The sequence below is a fragment of the Phaenicophaeus curvirostris genome, chromosome 18 (genome assembly GCF_032191515.1).
Source record: "Phaenicophaeus curvirostris isolate KB17595 chromosome 18, BPBGC_Pcur_1.0, whole genome shotgun sequence".
Lineage (NCBI taxonomy): Eukaryota > Metazoa > Chordata > Aves > Cuculiformes > Cuculidae > Phaenicophaeus > Phaenicophaeus curvirostris.
The window spans coordinates 13,104,051-13,123,304 of record NC_091409.1 but is presented as its reverse complement, the minus strand read 5'-3'; the positions used below and the strand labels follow the sequence as shown (position 1 = coordinate 13,123,304).

The 19,254-nt window shown below is 56.8% G+C and overlaps 1 protein-coding gene across 5 annotated transcripts in view; it reads right to left on the bottom strand.

Annotated features, from left to right (window-relative positions):
- Positions 1 to 7,581: 7,581 nt before the first annotated feature.
- Positions 7,582 to 19,254, bottom strand: part of MTCL2 (microtubule crosslinking factor 2) — a 28,322-nt gene continuing 16,649 nt past the window's right edge. The window contains exons 5-16 of one of the 5 annotated variants that reach the window (XM_069872020.1): positions 16,475 to 17,707; positions 15,390 to 15,506; positions 14,969 to 15,094; positions 14,368 to 14,598; positions 14,092 to 14,199; positions 13,634 to 13,804; positions 11,661 to 11,912; positions 11,451 to 11,522; positions 10,997 to 11,067; positions 9,320 to 10,763; positions 9,090 to 9,231; positions 7,582 to 8,009 (exon numbers count right to left, since the gene is read on the bottom strand). In XM_069872020.1, coding sequence (XP_069728121.1) covers positions 7,981 to 8,009; positions 9,090 to 9,231; positions 9,320 to 10,763; positions 10,997 to 11,067; positions 11,451 to 11,522; positions 11,661 to 11,912; positions 13,634 to 13,804; positions 14,092 to 14,199; positions 14,368 to 14,598; positions 14,969 to 15,094; positions 15,390 to 15,506; positions 16,475 to 17,707 — 3,996 coding nt within the window. In that variant the 3' untranslated portion in view covers positions 7,582 to 7,980. Of the gene's footprint in view, positions 8,563 to 8,634; positions 9,232 to 9,319; positions 10,764 to 10,996; positions 11,068 to 11,450; positions 11,523 to 11,660; positions 11,913 to 13,633; positions 13,805 to 14,091; positions 14,200 to 14,367; positions 14,599 to 14,968; positions 15,095 to 15,389; positions 15,510 to 16,474; positions 17,708 to 19,254 lie in introns of all 5 variants that reach the window. The other 4 variants (XR_011338723.1, XM_069872018.1, XR_011338724.1 and 1 more) reach the window with 4 other exon arrangements.

Below are 19,254 nucleotides of genomic sequence, written 5' to 3'. Positions count from 1 at the left end.
GCCGTGCAGGGTGCTCAGCACCAGCAGCACAGAGTTATCGGTGCCAGCGTTGCAGGACCTGCAGCAGCAGTGATGTGGGGTCTGGGATGCTGGCAATGTGGGGCCCACAACGCCAGCAACGCAGAGCTCATGGTGCAGTGATATGAGGTGGCAGCAATGCAGGGGCTGTGGTGGCAGCGGTGCAGTTTCTGGGGTGCCCGTGATGCAGGCTGCAAAGTGCCAGTGATGCAGGATCCAGGCATGAATTCAGTGCAGCCACGTCTCGTGGTGCAGCACATGAGCTGGTCATGCCGGATCTCATCCCAGCCATGGGGTTTGGGCACACGCACCCACACACTATCCCCTGGCACCATCTGCTTCTGCCCGGAGCCTGGAGCCGCCAGGAGCTGAGCTGCATCAGAGTGCTTCTCCAGTACTCAACTGCAAGAAAACCATTAACTACCTGCACAGGGCAGGGCTGAAGCTGTTCCCCAGCCCCACATCTGGCTACCTTGCTTGGACATGAAGCCCAGCCAAGGGTGAGGGCTTTTTTGTGGTCACAGGAGCACAGACAGTGCAACCTGGGGGGATATCAGGACTGACCCAGTGCTCACCGGTGCTTGGGGGGACTATGAAGACTGATGACAACACCCAACAAAGTGGGTTTGCTTTGCTCCTTTTTGGCTTCCTTCATGCTTGGTCCTGCCCTACACCGTGCGTGGATGCCTGTATGCTGGGAACAGGACAGGGTCTGCTTTGTGTGAGCAGGATTTGAGGTGGTACAAGGACACCAGGTAGCTCCCAAGGTAGCCAGGCAGACCTGGGAGCAAAGGGACATGGCTGGAGCAGGGCCAGCATGGAGCCGAGGTTGGTGCTGACACCAGAGGGTGGTGTGGTCTCATGCACCAAACCCTCTGAGCCACGGAGGCCTGGGGGCTGTGATCAAGCCCAGGGACTGGCCATTTGCTGCGAAAAACTGTTGGACCCTGTAGCACCATGGGCCAGGGTGGAAGGCAGTGGGTGATGTGTCTGGTGGCTGCCTCCAGATTCAGTGGGACAAGCAGCAGCCAGTCCCACTCCAGCCATGTCTTCAGTATCCAGGACCCCAAAATTGGGCTCATTGCTCATCCGTGGCATCAGCGATGCCCTGCCCTGTGGTAGGGACACAACTTTGGGGACCTGAGGAGGCCACTGAAAAACACTCCATGCTGCCTTGCACGGGGGCTCAGGCTTTCCACAGTCAGGTAGATGCTGTGAGATGGGGGCTGTTTCCTTCCTCACCCAGGACATTACAAACCATAGGAGCTGCCTCTTCACCATAGCTGGTGTCCCCAGGGGCTGTGACATGCAGGGGACAGACAGGGCTGGAAACAGGAAAGCCACCATTGGAGATACATCACTGCTCTACAAGAAAGACGTTGAGATCCTGGACTGTGTCCAGAGAAGGGCAACAAAGCTGGTGAAGGGGTTGGAGCTCAACTCTTACGAGGAGCTGCTGAGAGAACTGGGGTTGTTTAGCCTGGAGAAGAGGAGGCTGAGGGGAGACCTTATCACTGTCTACAACTACCTGAAAGGAGGTTGTGGGGAGGTGGGTGTTGGTCTCTTCTCCCAAGTCATAGGTGATAGGACGAGATGAATGGCCTCAAGCTGCACCACAGCAGATTCAGATTAGACATTAGGGAAAATTTCTTCACTGAGAGGGTCATCAAGTACTGGCAGAGGCTGCCCAGGGAGGTGGTTGAATCCCCATCCCTGGAGGTGTTTAAAAGACAGGTAGATTAAGTGCTTAGGGATATGATTTAGTAGTAGACAGATATGGTTGGACTTGATGACCTCAGAGGTCTTTTCCAACCTAGAGATTCTATGATTCTGACATGTTTGTAAGAAGAGGACTTGAAAACTGCTTTTATTTATTTTTTTCATAGAGATTTTTAATGCTTATTTTGTAACAGACTTGATTTAAATTTGTGTTTTCTACAATAATTCAATGTAAAAATCCCAGTACAATATACAACAGTTTGAACATTTGGAATAAGAAATCCAGCTTGGGGATACACATAAGTTCAGCTAGTTTCTAACACAGGTAGTAAATTCCCTCCAACCCTCCCCCAGATTTACCAGCCAGGAAGGCATGTGGACAGGAATAGTTTACAAATGTCACACCCACCCTGCCCTGTCCCTGCCTATATTACAGTGGGATGGTCCCTCAGACATATCATCTTGGAAAGGGCATGGTCCCCTCCGTGGGGTGGCTGGGAGCCTCCAACATTGCAAGGCAAAGTCTGCCATGAAGCCATGAAGCTGGCTGGCCCTTGTGCATGGGTGATGTGGAATGCTCTGAACAGACCCTGCATGCAGGTCCTTCAGGGTATGGGGATCCCTTGGGATGGAGATGAGACCTGCCCTCCCCTCCACAGCATTGCCAGCAGCCTGGTGCAACAGTGCAGCCACAAGGTTATCAGAAGGGGATGGCCATCCTGAGGGAAGGAAAACAAAGATGATGCAAGGATCCCAGGCTCTAGGGTCTGAGGGGTCATCTCAGGGATAGCTCACTGGTCTGGGATCTTGCAGTCTTTCAGGAAACCACTTTGGCTTGACCCACGGTACTCAAATAGCCAGGATGGTCCTGCTCAAACAGCCTGGAGTGGTCCTGCTCAAGCTACATGGGGTGGTCCTGCTTGAGCAATGTGGGAGGGTTCTGCTCAAGCTACATTGGATGATCCTTCTCAAGCAGCCTGGAGAGGTCCTGCTTGAGGGGCATGGGGTGTTGCTGCTCAAGCAGCATGGGATGGTTCTGCTGGAGCAGCATTAGGATGGTCCTGCTCAAGCAGCATTGGAGTGGTTCTGCTTGAGTAGCATGGAATGGTTGTGCTAAAGCAGCATGGAGTGGTCCTGCTCAAGCAGCCTGATGTGATCCTGCTGAAGACAGGTAGGGTTGCATGCTTGCACAGTGTGGATGGTCTGCTCAGGCAGCATGGGATGGTCTTACTTGAGCACCATGGAGCAGGTGCAAGCGGCAGGGGTAGTTCCTCATATCCTGCAGCATCCCAAGTGCTGCATTCAAAGCCATGCCTGGCTTGCCTTGGAAACCCACTGCTTGGAGAAGTCTCCAAAAGATGTTTGAAGGGATCCTAGGGGGCTTTGGTTGAGCCTTGTGTTCCAAAATAGTTATTGCTAATGCTACATCAGGACATTGGTGACTTTATCTAGCTAACTTGTGAAACCTTCCAAGGGGAGGGATCCTCCCATTTCCTCAGTGACCAGCTCCAACTGCACCAGCCCCAGGAAGTGTTTCCCAGTGGCTAGCGTGAATCTCCCAACCTGCAAGCTGTAGTCATTACCTCTACTATGAAGGCACCTTGAGTAGCAGGGATGGGATGGGAGGCTGGTTCTCCATCTAACCTAGCCTCACACCCCACCACTGACAGTAAGGACCCTTCCTGCTTGCTTCAAGGATGACTGTGCTGGTGGTGGCTTTCCTGGGTTGGTAAGGGATGGGATACAAGGCAGGGAAAGGAAGAAGCCAAGAAGGAAGTAACAGAAGGAGTCAGATGTGCTGGGAGTAAGAGAGTGCAGGAAGGTTGGAGGAGAGGACAAATGGGAGAGGTCCAGCTGGGAGGTCAGTTGAAGAAGAATGAAAGGATAGTGAGAGAAGGAGGTGTGAGGTAAGGGAGGATGATTGGAGGTAAGGGAGGGGTAGAGGTGAAATCTGGGACACTTGGAGGATAAAGAGGGATGGGGAGATGGGGAGAGGTGGAGGAGTATGAGAAGAAGCAGGAAGACTGGGAGGTGAATAACAAAGGACGGTGAGATAGCCAGAGGCTGAGTATGAGGCGGGACAGGACGAGAGGTGAGGGACAGGACGAGAGGTGAACGAGCATGAAGAATGATGGGGAACAATGGGAGATAGAGGTTCAAGGGAAGAATAGAGAGAGTAGATGATGTATGAGATGGGAGCGTGAGGGAGAAAGTATGCGAGATGGTGGAAAGTGGAGGACAATGAGGTATGGGCAGTGTTGAAAAGTGAAAGATAATGAAGAGGAAAACAGAGGTTGGAGAAGGATGAGGAAGTCTGGGCAGACCGTAGGAAGTGAAAGATGAGGAAGCACATGCAACAGCTGTATTGGGGCACAGAGAAGAATGGGGGACACTGGGAGTTGGAGGATGAAGAAGGTGGACAAAATGGAAGAGGAAAACAAGGAGAAATGAGATGGCAGGTGGTAGAGGACAAGGGGGGATGGGGAGATGGAGATGAAGAAAGGAGGGATGAAGTGACAGTGCAAGATGGATGAGGATGACAGGAAGGATGGGGATAAAGACAAAGATTGGAGGGCAACGAAAGAGGGTGGATTTGGGGGTGGGGAAGCAAAGGAGGATGAAGGGGAAGAGGAGATAGGAGGTATAAAAGGATGAAGAAAGATGGGGTGAGAAAAGTGGAGGAAGTTCAAATGGTTTGGGGTGGTGGTGGGAGCTAATAGAGGATAAGCAGGGATAAAATGTAGGAGAAGACAGTGATAGTGGGAGCTGATAGAGGATAAGAAGGGATGCTGAAACATTGACAGAAGGAATATGAAAGGAAAAGAGAAACTGGAGGCAAAGCAGGATGAATCTGGGTGGGATAGGGTGAAGCTGGAGAAGGAAGAAAAGACATGAGATGGTGGGAGGAAGATGAGGATAACAAGGAATGAGAGGTAGTGGATGAAGGTGGAGCAGCTGAGAGGGACAGGATGCAAGTGTGACAGGAAGGTGGGATATGAAGGGCAATGGAGGAGCACATAAAGGAGGAATGGGAGGTGGTGGGTGATGAAGAGCACAGGAAGAAAGGATGGTGTGTGTGAGTGATGGAGGAGAACAATAAGGATGTAATGTAGGATGCAGGAGCAGAAGAGGACAGGTGGGGACATGCTGGGAAATGGAGGAGCATGGCATGGCAGGGATGGCTGGGACACAGTGGATAACAGCACACTCTGGAAGAAGGAAAGATGGGATGTGAAGTGGGTGGAGGTGAACAGGGAGGGATAGGAGGTGGTGGGTGACATGTGGGGCACAAGAAGTGACAGGACATGAGGGAAAGATGCAGGAGCACAGGAAAGAGGGACAGGATGTCATAGCCGATAGAGAAGCACAGTAAGGAAGGATGGAACCTGGTTGGTGATGGAAAAGGGTAGCATGGAGGGATGGGACACAGTGGATCACAGGAGCAGGAGCACAGGAAGGAGGTATGGGATGGGTGGACAACGGAGGAGCAGCAGGAGGGATGGGACATGAAAGATGAAAGCACACAGGGAAAGGGATGGGATATAGTGGATGATGGAGCATGGAAAGAAGGAATGGGATGAGTGGATGACAGAGCACAGGAAGGAGAGCTGGGTTGGGTAAGTGAGTGATGAAAAATCAGAATAAAGGAGGATGGGACATGATGGGCAATAGAAGAGCACATGAATGAAGAAATGAATGTGACTGAGGATGGAGGATAATAAAAAGGAAGGATAGGACAAGGGGATGAAAGAACAGGGATGAAAGGGATGGGACATGAAGGATGATGGAGGAGCAAAAGAAGGAGGCGTGGGTCATTGTGGACAACGAAGGACCTCAGGGAGACAGTTTAATGCAGTGATCCTGGAGGAGGCTGGGAGCTGCGGGTGATGAGGAGTGCAAGGGCAAGAAGCCAGAGGCAGTGACGGGAAAGAGGATGTGGGGGGTCTGTGTGCAGGCTGGGATGAGCTGCTGGGCATGGAACAGGGGAGGCATAAGAAACACCAGCATTGCAAGAACAACGCAGAGCCGAGAGGTGCCTGGTGTGATGACACAGATGGCACAGTCGGGGTCAGCACATGGGGAGGGTGTTGGGGAGAAACAGGCAGATGATGAGAGGATGGGACACTGTGTGTGGACTGGGCAGCAGGGTGGTGGAGACAGAGGGACAGGTTCTAGGTGCATCTTCCCACCCATGGGTGCCTCCTCCACTCCACACTCCCCTCCACAGCAGCACTGGTTCCCCAGACAGGACAGGCATCACAGTCCACCCCATTATCACAGCACGGGAAGGCAGCACCGAGGGTGTGGTGAGGGGTTGCAGGGCTTTTATTCATCACGAGAAGCAGGCATGGGACAGGAGTGCAGGATGGGGCGGGCAGAGGGCCTGTCATCAGGGCAGAAGATGCCCTTCATGCAACCTTGGCATGGGCTGGTGAGAGGGAGCAGGAGGACAGGGCAGGGGCAAGAGTGGCTGTGCTCAGAGCACCTCGAGCTTTGCCCTGGGCTGGGCACTGGCGTGTGGGGAGGATGGGTGAGAGGCTGCACGGGGGCCAGGGCTGAATATGCCGCCTCCACGCCTCAAGGAAATCTTCTCATTGCCTTTGCAAAACTTTGCCAGCCTTGGCTCAGCCCCCAGCCCCGCGGGAAATGCCCAGCACCACTATTTACAGAGTACGACAGAACAGACCAATATTACAAATAATTAAAAGGCAGTTGTAAAAATGAGAAACCACATTCAAAAAGTAGAGTCTTTTAAAAAAAAACAAACAAGTGAACAAAACCAGAACCCCCACCCCCAGTTATCAATGAAAATGCTAAAAACCACCCCGAAAGGATCTATGTACAGCAGAAGATCACCCACGGCAGCGCTTGTGCCTGCTGGGATGCAGGGACCCGGCTTCTCGGTGGCAGGCAGGGATGCTGCCTGGCCCCGGCTGCTGGTGAAGGTGGGCAGCACCTGCCCTGCGTGCCCCACACCTGGGTGACAAGGGTCCCCGTGGGGCAAAAGGCCATCGGTGTTGGGCCTGCTGGGCCCTGGCTGATGCTGGAGTGTCCGGAGACACAGGCAGTGAGTGGCCGTCGTGGAGATGCTGACGGAGGTTGCGACGTGGCAGTGATGCAGCCTGCCTGCTGCAGGCAGCGGGCGGCTGGACAGGAGGGGGCAGCAGCTTCGGCAGCAGGAGCATTTTTTAAGTGAAGCTGCAAGATGACAGCAAGGCGCAGAGCCCCCAGAGCAGTGTACGGAGCCCCAGAGCAACGCGCAGAGCTCCTGGAGCAGGGTATGGAGCCCCAGAGCAGTGTACATGGACTCAGTGCAATGCACAGAGGTCCTGGAGCAGTGTACAGAGCCCCAGAGCAATGCATAGTGGTCTTAGAGCAGCATGCAGCCCCAGAGCAATGCACAGAGGTACTGGAGTGGTGTACACAGCCCCAGAGCAACGCACAGAGGTCCTGGAGCAATGCACAGAGGTCCTGGAGCAATGCACAGAGGTCCTGGAACAGTGTACACAGCCCCAGGGCAATGCACAGAGGTCCTGGAGCAGTGTACACAGCCCCAGAGCAATGCATAGTGGTCCTAGAGCAGTATGCAGCCCCAGAGCAATGCACAGAGGTACTGGAGCAGTGTACACAGCCCCAGAGCAATGCATAGTGGTCCTAGAGCAGTATGCAGCCCCAGAGCAATGCACAGAGGTACTGGAGCAGTGTACACAGCCCCAGAGCAATGCACAGAGGTACTGGAGCGGTGTACACAGCCCCAGAGCAATGCACACAGCCCCTGGAGCAGTGTACACAGCCCCAAAGCAATGCAGAGATCTCAGAACAACCCACAGAGCCCCTGGAGCAGTGACTAGAGCCCCCAGGGCAAAGTACGTGGTCCTAGAGCAATGCACAGAGCCCCAGGAGGAGAGGGCACCTGCAGGCAGCTCCATCTGGGTGAATTCTTGGCCTGGCCCCTGGCAGGCAGCTCAAAAATAGGTCAGCCAGCCGCCTCTACAACTGCTGCTCTTTCCTGGGGCTGCACAGGAGCACCAACGCTGCTCTGCATGGGGCTGGGATGCAGGTCCCCAGCCCCAGGAGCTCTGCGCAGCTGCAGGGGCTGTGGCTACAGCCCTCTCCCCCTCCAGATAAGGCTTTTTCTGGTGGTGACCGAGGCGGCGCAGACCACAGGCCACGCTGCAGCCTCCCAACCCACAATCTCTTAATCCAATTGGTGCATCTCCAATGTAGCTTGTTTCGGTATTTTTAAAATGCACTTGGTTTTACATTGCAGGCTGTCCGGAGTTGGGCAGAGCCAAGAGGAAAAAAAAAAAATAAAAAAGAAAAAAGAAGAGAAATATGTATATTCAGCACTTGGAGGAGCAAATAACTACAAGTGGCCCCAGAGAGGGAGGTGGGTGAAATGTAGAGAGGGGCACCACAGCCGTGGCCCCTTGGGATGGAAGCAGGAGATTTGCACACCCGTGTGTGCACACACACATGGAGGCACGCGCCGTCTCTCCCCGTGCTGCGGGCCCAGCGACCCTGTCTCCGCAGCTGGAGGAGCCACGGAGTCCACCCAGATCCTTGCCAACAGTGAGGAGCCTCAGCAGCCCCCCCAGAACAGAAGAGTGGCCAGGGAGGGCCCCCACGCCCAGCCTGGGTGACCGCAGGGACCCTCCCCGCCTCCTTCCTGCCCGGGGAAGCACGTGCGGCCCCGTGGCTGATGCAATCGCGTCGCAATCGGAGCTGGCAGGGATGCGCTGGAGCTCAGGCAGGGCGGGCAGCGCTGGCAGCGGCCACAGGAGCCGGAGCCAGCACCCTCTGCCCTACAGGGGCCAACACAGCCTCCATCCATCGCATCCACACAGCCTGCATCTATCGCATCCACATGGCCTCCATCCATCGCATCCACACAGCCTCCATCCATCGCAACCACACGGCCTCCATCCATCGCATCCACACGGCATCCCGGCTGCGCTTCAACCCACCCCTGTGTTATCTACACGAGCTGCCTTCCCAGGCTTCTCTCCCCTTCTCGGGGCCCCTGCCAGCCCTCGGCATGGTGGGGTCTCAGCTGACATCCCAGGGGGGTGGGCACCGGCGAGGAACCCCCCAGTGCTGGCTCTGAGGGAGCGGGTGGTGAAGCAGCCACCCTGGTGGGATCTCCCCGTGCACCCAGGGCTGTCGGCAGCCTCCAACGCCAGCTCCACATCTCCTTCCTAAGCGTCCCCGGGGGCAAGGGGATGGTTAGGAGACAGATGCACCCGTGCCGCCTCCGAGAGGGGCCCCCACGGGCGTGAGCACGGGCGCTCTTCCAGCAGGAGAGTGGAAAGCAGGCACGCTGCGTCCCCCAGACCCCCGTCCTCACTCACTCGTGGCCCCCAGCTTCTCCTCCGCCCTGGGGGGGTCCGCGGGGTGCAGTTTGCACTTGGAAGGGGAGTGGCGGACAGCAGAGCGGGATGGTCGGGCGAAGCAGGAGGTGAGGGACTGGGAGCTGCAGTCACACGCCGTGTCCTGCAAAGACAGACAGGGTGTTATAGGGGTCGGGCACCTCATCCCCCACCACAGCGGGACACCCTGCGGGCGCACCCAGCCTCATTACCTCGCTGGCTATGGCTGAGATGAGGTCAGGGTCCCGCAGGGCTGCGTCCTTACTCCCCTGGCCGGGAGACGAGGCCTTGGGGTCCTCGCAGCTGCTCTGCTTGAGGACTTTCTTGTTCAAGACACGGGAGATGTTTTCAGGTGGATGGTGGGTGGCCAGGCTGGGGTGCTCGGCTCTCTTGCTGCCCTCATCCCCAGTGGCCTCCTTCTTCTCTGGAGGGGCGGTGGGGCTCTGTGCCCTCCCACAGACGTTCCTGAAGAACTCCTGCACGAGGCCGTACTTGGGTGCTTCGGGCTTGGCCCGGCCGCTATCAGGGCAGCCCGGCTTCCAGATGGACTCAGTGCTGCCTGTGTGCTCCACCACGCTGAACAAGCTGGACAAGCCGTCGTTGATGTTGCTGAGGACAGGGCTGTCGCGGGTGGTGGTGGAACGGGCCCAGGCAGAGCCGTTCTGCTTGCTCTGGTGCAGGTTCCAGATGCTCCTGTCCTTGGAAGCATCCAGCTTGGAGGAAGACCTCCTCTGGAGCTTTGGAGAGCCGTATTTTGGGGAGCAGCAGGGCCGCTCAATCCTGGCGTGGACCTTATCCAGGGAGGAGGAGATCTGCTTGCTGCGCACGGACACAAGGGAGGAGCTGCGTGGGGACCAGCTCTTGCCGTGCACGCCGCTGCTCCGCGGCAGGTCAGTCTGCAGGCCGATGCTCACCGTCTGGATGGTCTGCGTCCCCACATGGGCCAGCCCCACCGTCTGGCTAGAGGTGCTTTTCACCTTCCTCTCCAGCGAGCTGGAGCGGATGGCCTGCCGCACGCAGTTGGTGATCTCCTTCATGTCATCACTCATGTTGCCGGAGATCTCCAGGTCATGCAGCGACGAGGGGAAGTGAGGCACTGGTGGCACCGTGCTCTCCACCGTCCCACCGTCTAGCAGTTCTCGCTGCTGCTTGGAGAAGTTGCACAGCCACTGGCTGTAGGTGCTCTCAGTGGTGGCCGACTCCTCTGGTTCCTTCGGCTTGGCCATAGTGAACAAGAACCCGGGTTCAATCATGATCTTCCCCTCCTTGTTGTGCACCAGAGGTGCCTCCAGCCGCCGCACCACGGGGGGGCTATAGTAGATGCGGATCCCCGTCTTGTCAGGTGCTGTGTAGCTCCTCTGCATTTGTTTCTGGGATGGATCATGCCCAGAGAGGCTGCTTGCCCGTGAGTAGTCCCAGGAGGAGATGCCCAGCTTCTCCTTGGCCAGGCTGTCAGGGGCAGGTTGCTCAATATTCACATATGTACAGTTTGAGGGAGGAATGCTGTCCCGGATCCCATTGGGCAGCAGCTGGGTGGCTGCAGATGCCTTTTTGCCTCGGGAATGGTCACCTAGGCCCGGTGCCGTCTTTCCAGGGAGGTAGGGAGAACAATCGAGCAAGCTTTCAAACTCTGACATGGAGGAAACAGACTTGGTCCTGTGGGAGATGAGAGGACAGGGCTCACAATGAGACAGGGCAGCAGTTTGGGAGGCACCCCAGTAAGACCCTCCTCAGAACCCAGTCATGCTCCTCATGGGAACCCTTGGCCTCCAGGACAACCCTGAACCATGGCTGCATCTCCCTCAGGCTGCCAGGGTAGCCAAGTCCAGGGACAGCCCTGCGCAGCCTTCTCCATGCCTTGGGGACCACGCAGGAACCAGTATACGCACCTTTTAAGGTTGGTTCCCTTGGCTTCTGCTTCAGAGATTGTCTCTTTGTCTGTGATCTTTTCATTGAGAGCCTAGGAGGACACAGAAGAAAGCTCTGGTGTCAGCAAGCACAGGACCAAGTACACGGACAGGCTGGAGCAGAGGATTCACTCTGCTGCTCTCCAGCACTGCCACCTTCCCCCATGCACCCAGGTCCAGCATCCCATTCCCAGAGCTTCATGGGGCTCACTGTGCTCACATCTATTTTAAATCAACTTTTTATAACCCTACTGAAGCCCTTGTGTTTCAGTGATGGTCTCTATGCTCTCCTTCTCCCCAGTCCCTCGTGCTCCTTGCCATCTCATTTACTATGCAAGGGGGTTTTATCTAGGGTTCTCACAAGCTCCCATCTAACCCTTAGCAAAGACCTGAGCCCAACGAGCACCCCAAGAAACCTCTGTCTTCTCTTGCTCACCTCTTTCCAGTTGCTACCGTGCTTCTCCATTTCAGAGTGCTTCAATGCCCACGTGTTGGCTCCTTTCTGCAACTGGAGGATGCGTTGGTCACATAACGTGTGCAATATATGCCCCTCTGGGCAAGCAAACCCATTTGCCAGTTGCCCTTGGTGTGCATGGGGGCAAGTGGCAGAGGCTGGAGGACATGTTCATGATGGGGGACATCATACCTGGTTGATTTTGTTCTGCAGGTCCTTCGCTTGCTGCTCTGCCTGCTGCTGCTCCTCCTTGAAGCGGGCCAGCAGCTCCACCTTCTCCTGGTTCCAGTTCTTCTCGCTGATCTGCAGCTGCTTGGTGAGGTCCATGACAGCGCTGTAGGATTCAGCTAGGAGATGCTGGTGCTCCTCACGCTCCCTCTTCAATGCCACCTTCCAGTCCGGCAGCGCTCGCTCTGTGATCCCTTTGCCTGCCTTTGACTCCAGCTGGAGGGGGGACACACATTGGTGACTGTGTTTGCAGCCGTGTCGTGCCAGACGGCCGGCCAGACGGTCACCCAGTGGGATGCAGGCTGAAAGTCCTGCCTGCTTGGCTGTGCTCTGCCTGCAACCCTGCCTGCCCCAGCCAACTCCCAGAGAGGGGCACCATCGACCGCAAGGTTGGCATGGCCATGCCTGAGGATACTGCTGCCACTGGCAGCCAAAACAGCCCCTGAAGCCAGGGTGCTGACACTGGCAGCTCTGCTTTCTTTTGTAGGATAGAGAAGAGAAATGGAGACAACCACTGAGCTTTGTCTGGAGAAATCATAGAATCATAGAATAACCAGGTTGGAAGAGACCCACCGGATCATCGAGTCCAAACACTCCTATCAAACACTAAACCAAGTCCCTCAGCACGTTGTCCACCCGTGCCTTAAACACCTCCAGGGATGGTGACTCAACCACCTCCCTGGGCAGCCTCTGCCAGTTCCCAATGACCCTTTCTGTGAAGAATTTTTTCCTAGTGTTCAGCCTGAACTTCCCCGGCAGAGCTTAATGCCATTCCCTCTCGTCCTGTCCCCTGTCACTTGGAAGAAGAGCCCAGCTCCCTCCTCTCCACAACCTCCTTTCAGGTAGTTGTAGAGAGCAATGAGGTCTCCCCTCAGCCTCCTCTTCTCCAGGCTAAACACCCCCAGCTCTCTCAGCCGTTCCTCATAAGGCCTGTTCTCCAGCCCCCTCACCAGCTTTGTTGCTCTTCTCTGGACTCGCTCCAGAGCCTCAACATCCTTCTTGTGGTGAGGGGCCCAGAACTGAACACAGGATTCAAGGAGCGGTCTCCCCAGTGCGGAGTACAGAGGGAGAATAACCTCCCTGGACCTGCTGGTCACGCCACTTCTGATCCAAGCCAAGATGCCATTGGCCTTCTTGGCCACCTGGGCCACTGCTGGCTCATGTTCAGTCGCTGCCAACCAACACCCCTAGGAGCAGCCTGACCCAGGGGGACATGTCCCTGCCCATGACAGGGGGGTTGGAATGAGATGATCTTCAAGATCCCTTCCAACTCAAACCATTCTATGATTCTGTGATCACCCTGGCCATGCTGTCTCCTGCAGGTGAACAGCATGAAGGAGCCGCACCTGCTGCTGGAGTAGGAGGAGTTCGCTTCACAGCAGCAGATGGAAAACAAGATGTGCACCTGTTCCAAGGACTGGAGCTGATGTCCAGCCACAGCACGGCACGAGGGAGCAGAAAAACCTTGTCGCTGTGAGGGCAAGGCCGGTGGATTGATGGGATTGCTTCTGTGCAAAGGAGCTTCCCCTGTGTCAAGTCTGTCCTCCCTCACCTCCTGCCCTCGCTGCAGGCATGCATCCCTCTTACAGCATCCATAGGGGTGCAGACCCTCCCACGCTCTTCCTAGGAAGAAGAGGGCTCTGATGCCATTCCCAGCTGCCTGTCCCGGGGAAGGATGCCGAGCCCCAGCACCCTCCTGCCCACCCCAGACAAACCACGGAGGAGGAATAAAGAGCATCCTCTGCTACTCCACAATCAGATTTTCATGCCAGCACCGTTGCTATAGAAACTCGCCTGCTGGAGTGGCTGCTAAGTGAGATTCCCACAGTGCCACCCTGCCTCCCAGCCCTGCTCAACAGCCAGCGATCGGCACATGGCGCAGACAAGCCCCCAGCCCCACATCCCCACCAGCCCGTGGAGGAGTCTGGGGCTCCCACCTGGGCGATGTGGCACTTGAGCTCGGCGCGCTCCATCTCCCAGGCAGCCTTGGCCTTGGTGAACTGCTGCTGCAGCTCGCTGGCACCGTGCCGCTCCTCCCGCAGCTCCGTGCACAGCTCCTTCAGGGTCACCTTCATGTCCGCCAGGGTCTTCATGCACTCGTTGGGCTGCTGGGGCATCGGGAGTGAGCAAAGGGGGACAAGACTCCACGTTAAAGGGAACTCAGTGGGGTGGGACCACATGGGAGCTGCTCTCTCTGCACCCTATCCCTGCAGCTTGTCCACCCCATAGGTGACAAGCAGTGTCACCAGGGCTAGAGACCACCCTGGGGGTGACATATCAGCAGGGAGCATCCCCTCCCAGCCACGCACCCTGAGAGGAGCATCCCCCCTGTACCACACAGGTGCAGTGGGGACTGATCCTGCCCACCCCCTGGCCTTGTAGGGACCCTCCTCACCGTGTTGGGGGTCCAGGCATCCCCGGCACACATCTTGTTGTCTGGCTGCTGCTGTGGGGCGAGCTCCTCCTCCTCCAGCAGCAGGTACAGCTCCTTCATGCTGTTCACCTGCAGAAGACAGCATGGCCAAGGTGATGAGGTGACCCACAGCCCATGGCCAGGGATAGGGGACAACTTAACAACCCTGAATGGGCATGACAGACGGTCACAGGGATGCCTGAATGTGTGGCACCCTCTCCAAGGCAGCCAAGGTGAAACCCCCCCAGCACACAGTACCTCCAAAAAGTCCTCGCCTTCGCTGTGCACCATCTTGCCCTGGCGCCAGCGCTTGAGGAACCACTTGAGCTTCATGAAGAGCAGAAGGAAGCTCTGCCTGAACTGCTGCGACTCCTGCACCAGCAAGTTCTTCTCCTGGCTCCAGAATTTCTGCTCCAGCCGCCTCTGCAAGTTCAGGCTCTGCAGCTCGAACTCCCGCCGCAGCAGTGCTTTCTGGTGGTCCTCCTTCAGCTGGAGAGAGAGGCACGGGCTCGAAGACAGGGGCTGGCAGCAGTGATGTGGTGCCTCTACCCCAGGGTCTGGGCTGAGCCTCGTGCTGGCTCCCTGTTTAACACCTCTGGGAAACTGCAACGCTGAGGCTGTGTGCCGGGGACAGCAAGGTCATCAAGGTACTGCGGTGGGTGGAAGCCCTGCATGGCTGCACACCCGTGTGCAAGGAGGATTGTGCTCAGCCCTACAGCCCCTGGAAGATGGGACACACTATATGTGGTCCTGGTGACACTGGGGTCCCCAAACGGGTCATCATCCTGGATCTGGAGATCACACGGCCATGCAGACAGGGACATCCCCCTCCCACGGATCGGGGCTTCTGCCCACTCACCTGGCAGATCTTCTGCGAGAAGTTGTCCACCTCGTCCTTTCTCAGCTGCCTTTCCTGCGAGAGCTGCTCCTGCAGTCCCCGCAAGCTCTCGTTGGCCTCTGACAGTACCAGCTGCAGCTCCTTCATCTGCAACAGCAGGAGGAGAGGAAGGGAATGGTGGGCTGTGCCTGGCCACAGCTTCCAGTGTCCCTCCCTGATGAGGTTCGGTGGCTTCCCTTGACCCCAGCTCTCAAGGACAACCTCATCCCTACAGCCCTGTCCCTACCCCCACTGGCTGAGAGGATGCAGCTCCCTGTGTCCATCTCTGATGGGCTTCTGCAGCTTCCCTTGTCCCCAGGTATCCAGAGGGACAAACCCATCCCTGCAGCCCTGTCCCCAGCTCCATTAGCTGAGGGGACACGGCACCCCGCCTGCATCGTACCTCGGTGGCGTAGGAGTCGTTCTCCTCGGGCCGGCAGGTTTTGTAGCTCCGGGAATGCGTGGGGTCTGCGTCCTTGGCGTGGGGGATGCGGTAAGGGTCGACGTCCCTAAAATCAGGCTGCTGCATGCGTGGGCAAGTTAATGAGAACAAACCAAAAGATTGGGAAGAAAAAAAAGCCAGAAAACAAAACAATGGGTCTCCGAAACAGTAAAGAACTACAAGACAACAAAAAGGATGAGGAGGAGAAGGAGCTTCATCACCATGGCGGGAGACAATGCAGAAACCAAAAGGAAACACAGGATGAGGAGACACGTGGCCTGGATTGTTTGGGGAAAAGGGGAAAAAAGAGAGAAAGAGGGAAAAAATGTGCAAACACCAGTTATGGTGCCATGCAGTGACTGGGGCAGACTAGGACCTGGGGCTGGGGGGGCCACGTGCAGAAAAATAGGACTCTGAACAAGTGAGTGTGCTCCAGAAAGGGGCTTGTGCTCGCAGCCCCAACCACCACTGACATCAAGCTGGGCTCAACGAGGAGGGGGACAGCAGGGCACGAGCTGCTCTCTGCTGCTCCAAAGGTGCTCCCCATTGGATGCACCTGGAGCCTTCTCCAAATTTCCCTGCCTGTGTACCACTCGGGGCTGGGGCTTCTTGAAACCAGGGTCCCTGCAATTTGAGCTGCTTTCAGGAGGCCGCAGGCAGCTCTTCTCCCCCCCCAGCTCATCCCCAATAAACAAAGAGGCAGGGATGCTGGGCTGAGCTGGGAGACAGCAGGTGAAACGTCAGCCCCTGCTAAGCTGGGATCACACCCACGAGCCCCTGGCCACAGGCAGGGCAGCCTCGGCACAACCAGCTGGTGCCAGGATGCACCAGGACACCCACCATCTCCTGCCCTGGGCACACTCTGTTGGAGCAGAGTCCTACCTTGTCCCCAGTGCCACTGGCATGCAGTGAGGTGTTAGTTTGGGTTTGCTCTGGAGAGGCAGAAGGGAGGTTACATTGGAGATTGGGGTTTGCTCCATTAAAGCAGGAAATAGGCAGCAAATAAAGCGGTGACTGCTGCAGGGGAGATGGGAAGAAGCCCATACCTGGAAGTCGGAGGCATGCTCCTTCTGCAGTCCCTCTTTGGTGGCATCGTGGCTGCCAGGGCCAGAGAAGGGGAAAGAGTCTGTGTGTTCCTTGAGGCCCCTGGTGAGGTGGTCCACCTTCCTCACGAAGCAGCCCAAGTCCTGCTGGAGCACACCCAGCCGCATGAGGAGCACGTTCATCAGCTTGGCATCGCTGGGACTCTCGCTGCCACCACCCACTGTCTCACCCAGAAGGCCCACTAAGCACTCGTTGTCCAAGCAAGCCTTCAGCCCGGAGGTGAAGCCGTTGGCATCCGAAATCAAGACATCAATCGCTTTGTTGACAAGCGCCGCCTGGTCCCGGATACCCAGCAAGGTCTCCAAGTCCTTGGGCTTGAGCAGCTTGGTGGGACCATCAGGCACCTTCCCACTGCCAGGCGCTCTGTCCTGCCTGTCAGCTTCAGCGTTGCCCAGCGTGTCCCTCCAGCCGGGGGTGGGGATGCACTGTGCGGAGTCGCCGGCCTCAGCGTCGGTCTCCAGCATGGGCCGGGTGGTCTGGCAAGAGGCCAGGTCGCAGCGCTGGAGGTTGGAGAGCAGCACGCGGTTCTCGTATTGCAGCTTCTTCACCTTGCCGCTCAGCTCGCTGATCTGCACCTTGGCCGTGGCCAGCTCCTCCTGCGACGGCTCGCTGACCACTGAGCAGCTGTCCTCCGACAGCGTCACGTCCAGCTCGTGGTCTGACTTGTACTTGCTCAGCTCGTTCAGGAGGAGCTTATTCTGGTCCTCCAGCTCCAGCAGCGAGCGCCTCAGCAGCTCGGCCTCCTCCTCCACGAACTGCAGGTGCCTGCGCAGCTCTGCCACTGTGTCCCCTGTGTCCCCACAGCCCGAGATGCCTGCCAGGAACCGCATGTCCTGCCCCGGCAGCTCTCTGTCCCCCTGGCCCTTCATGTCGTCCATCTCTGCCCGCAGCCCACGGTTTTCCACCTCCAGCTCCACTATCCTCCGGCTGAGGATGTTGGCTTCCTCCTCCACCAGCTTGAGGTGGACCTTCAGCTCAGCCTCCCGGGAATGGGGAGAGTCAGCCAGCTCCTCCACGGAGAGGGAGCTGTCAAGGTCCCCATACAGGGACCTGTACTTGAGCAGTTCCTCCTTCATGCCATCGTTCTCCTTGGCCAGCTTGGTCAGCTTCTTGCACATCAGGGCCGACTCCTCCTTGGCAAAATGCAGCTGGCACTTCAGATCTGCGCTGTCCTCCTGGGGACCAAGAGAGTGTAGGTGTTAGAAACATGTTCCCAGCCACCACAGTGGCTCTGAGCATGCAGAGGGGACATCCCGGTGATCCCCAGGGAGCTGTAGCCTCCAGTCACAGAGAGGAGGGAAAAATTTGAGATCCACCCTGGAGGCTTTCAGGGAGACTCTGGAAACAGGGCAGGACGCCCAGGCAAGGAGACCTCTGGCTCCAGCTCCAGGAAGGACACTGAGCGTGGATGGATTGAGCCTGATTGGCCGTGGGGAGGAGGGGGAGGGAAAGCTGTCAGACTGCAGAGCAAAATAAAAACCACCAACAAGGTTCCCTCCCGAAAGCTGGCAAGCATTGTATCAGAAACGGCGTGACCAGCAGGTCCAGGGAGGTTATTCTCCCTCTGGACTCAGCACTGGTGAGACCGCTCCTCGAATCCTGGGGTCAGTTCTGGGCCCCTCACCACAAGGAGGATGTTGAGGCTCTGGAGCGAGTCCAGAGAAGAGCAACGAAGCTGGTGAGGGTGCTGGAGAACAGGCCTTATGAGGAACGGCTGAGAGAGCTGGGGGTGTTTAGCCTGGAGAAGAGGAGGCTGAGGTGACACCTCATTGCTCTCTCCAAGTACCTGAAAGGAGGTTGTGGAGAGGAGGGTGATGGCCTCTTCTCCCAAGTGACAGGGGACAGGACGAGAGGGAATGGCCTCAAGCTCCGCCAGGGGAGGTTTAGGCTGAACACTAGGAAAAAATTTTTCACAGAAAGGGTCATTGGGCACTGGCAGAGGCTGCCCAGGGAGGGGGTTGAGTCACATTCCCTGGAGGTTTTTAAGGCACGGGTGGACGAGGTGCTGAGAGGCATGGTTTAGTGATTGATAGGAATGGTTGGACTTGATGATCTGATGGGTCTCTTTCAACCTGGTTATTCTATGATTCTATGATTCTATGAAAAGACTGCTGCTGCTGCTGCTGCCACCGCCCCACCAGGGCTCTGCTCTCCCTGCTCAGCCTCAAATGCTCCATCAAGGGCAAAAAACAACAGTTTCAGTTTCAGCATCCGCCTGAAACCTCCTGAAGTCCTCACCCAGCACTTGTTCTTGCTGCCACCACCTCACCCAGGCAAACCGCTTGCATCAGCCTTCCTAAGCCCCTTTTACTTCTTGGGACCGTTTCTCCGTGTGCTGTTTATATTTAGCAGCAAGGATCTCGGCTACCTGCCCAGGCCGACCGTTTCTCTGCTTTGGAAAGCTTTTTGGACGGAGAATCAGGATTTCCTGACATCCAGCTTGTGGCTTCCTGTGCTGTGGGGTCACTTGAGTGCTCCAAGCTCCGGCACGGTGACTGCCAGGAGGAGACCTGTCAGGCTGTGACCCTCATCCCGTGGCACCCACTGGAGCTCCAGGTGGGTGCTAGAGGTGGCCAAGTGGCTGCTAGCCCTGGAAGCCACCTCCTTGACTGAGCTCATCCCCTTTCCTGTTCCTTGGATGGTAAAAACAAGCTGTCCCTCCTCTTTGGGACACTCTAGCCATGCCCATGCTCACCCCCCAAAAACCCCACAGCAAACATTT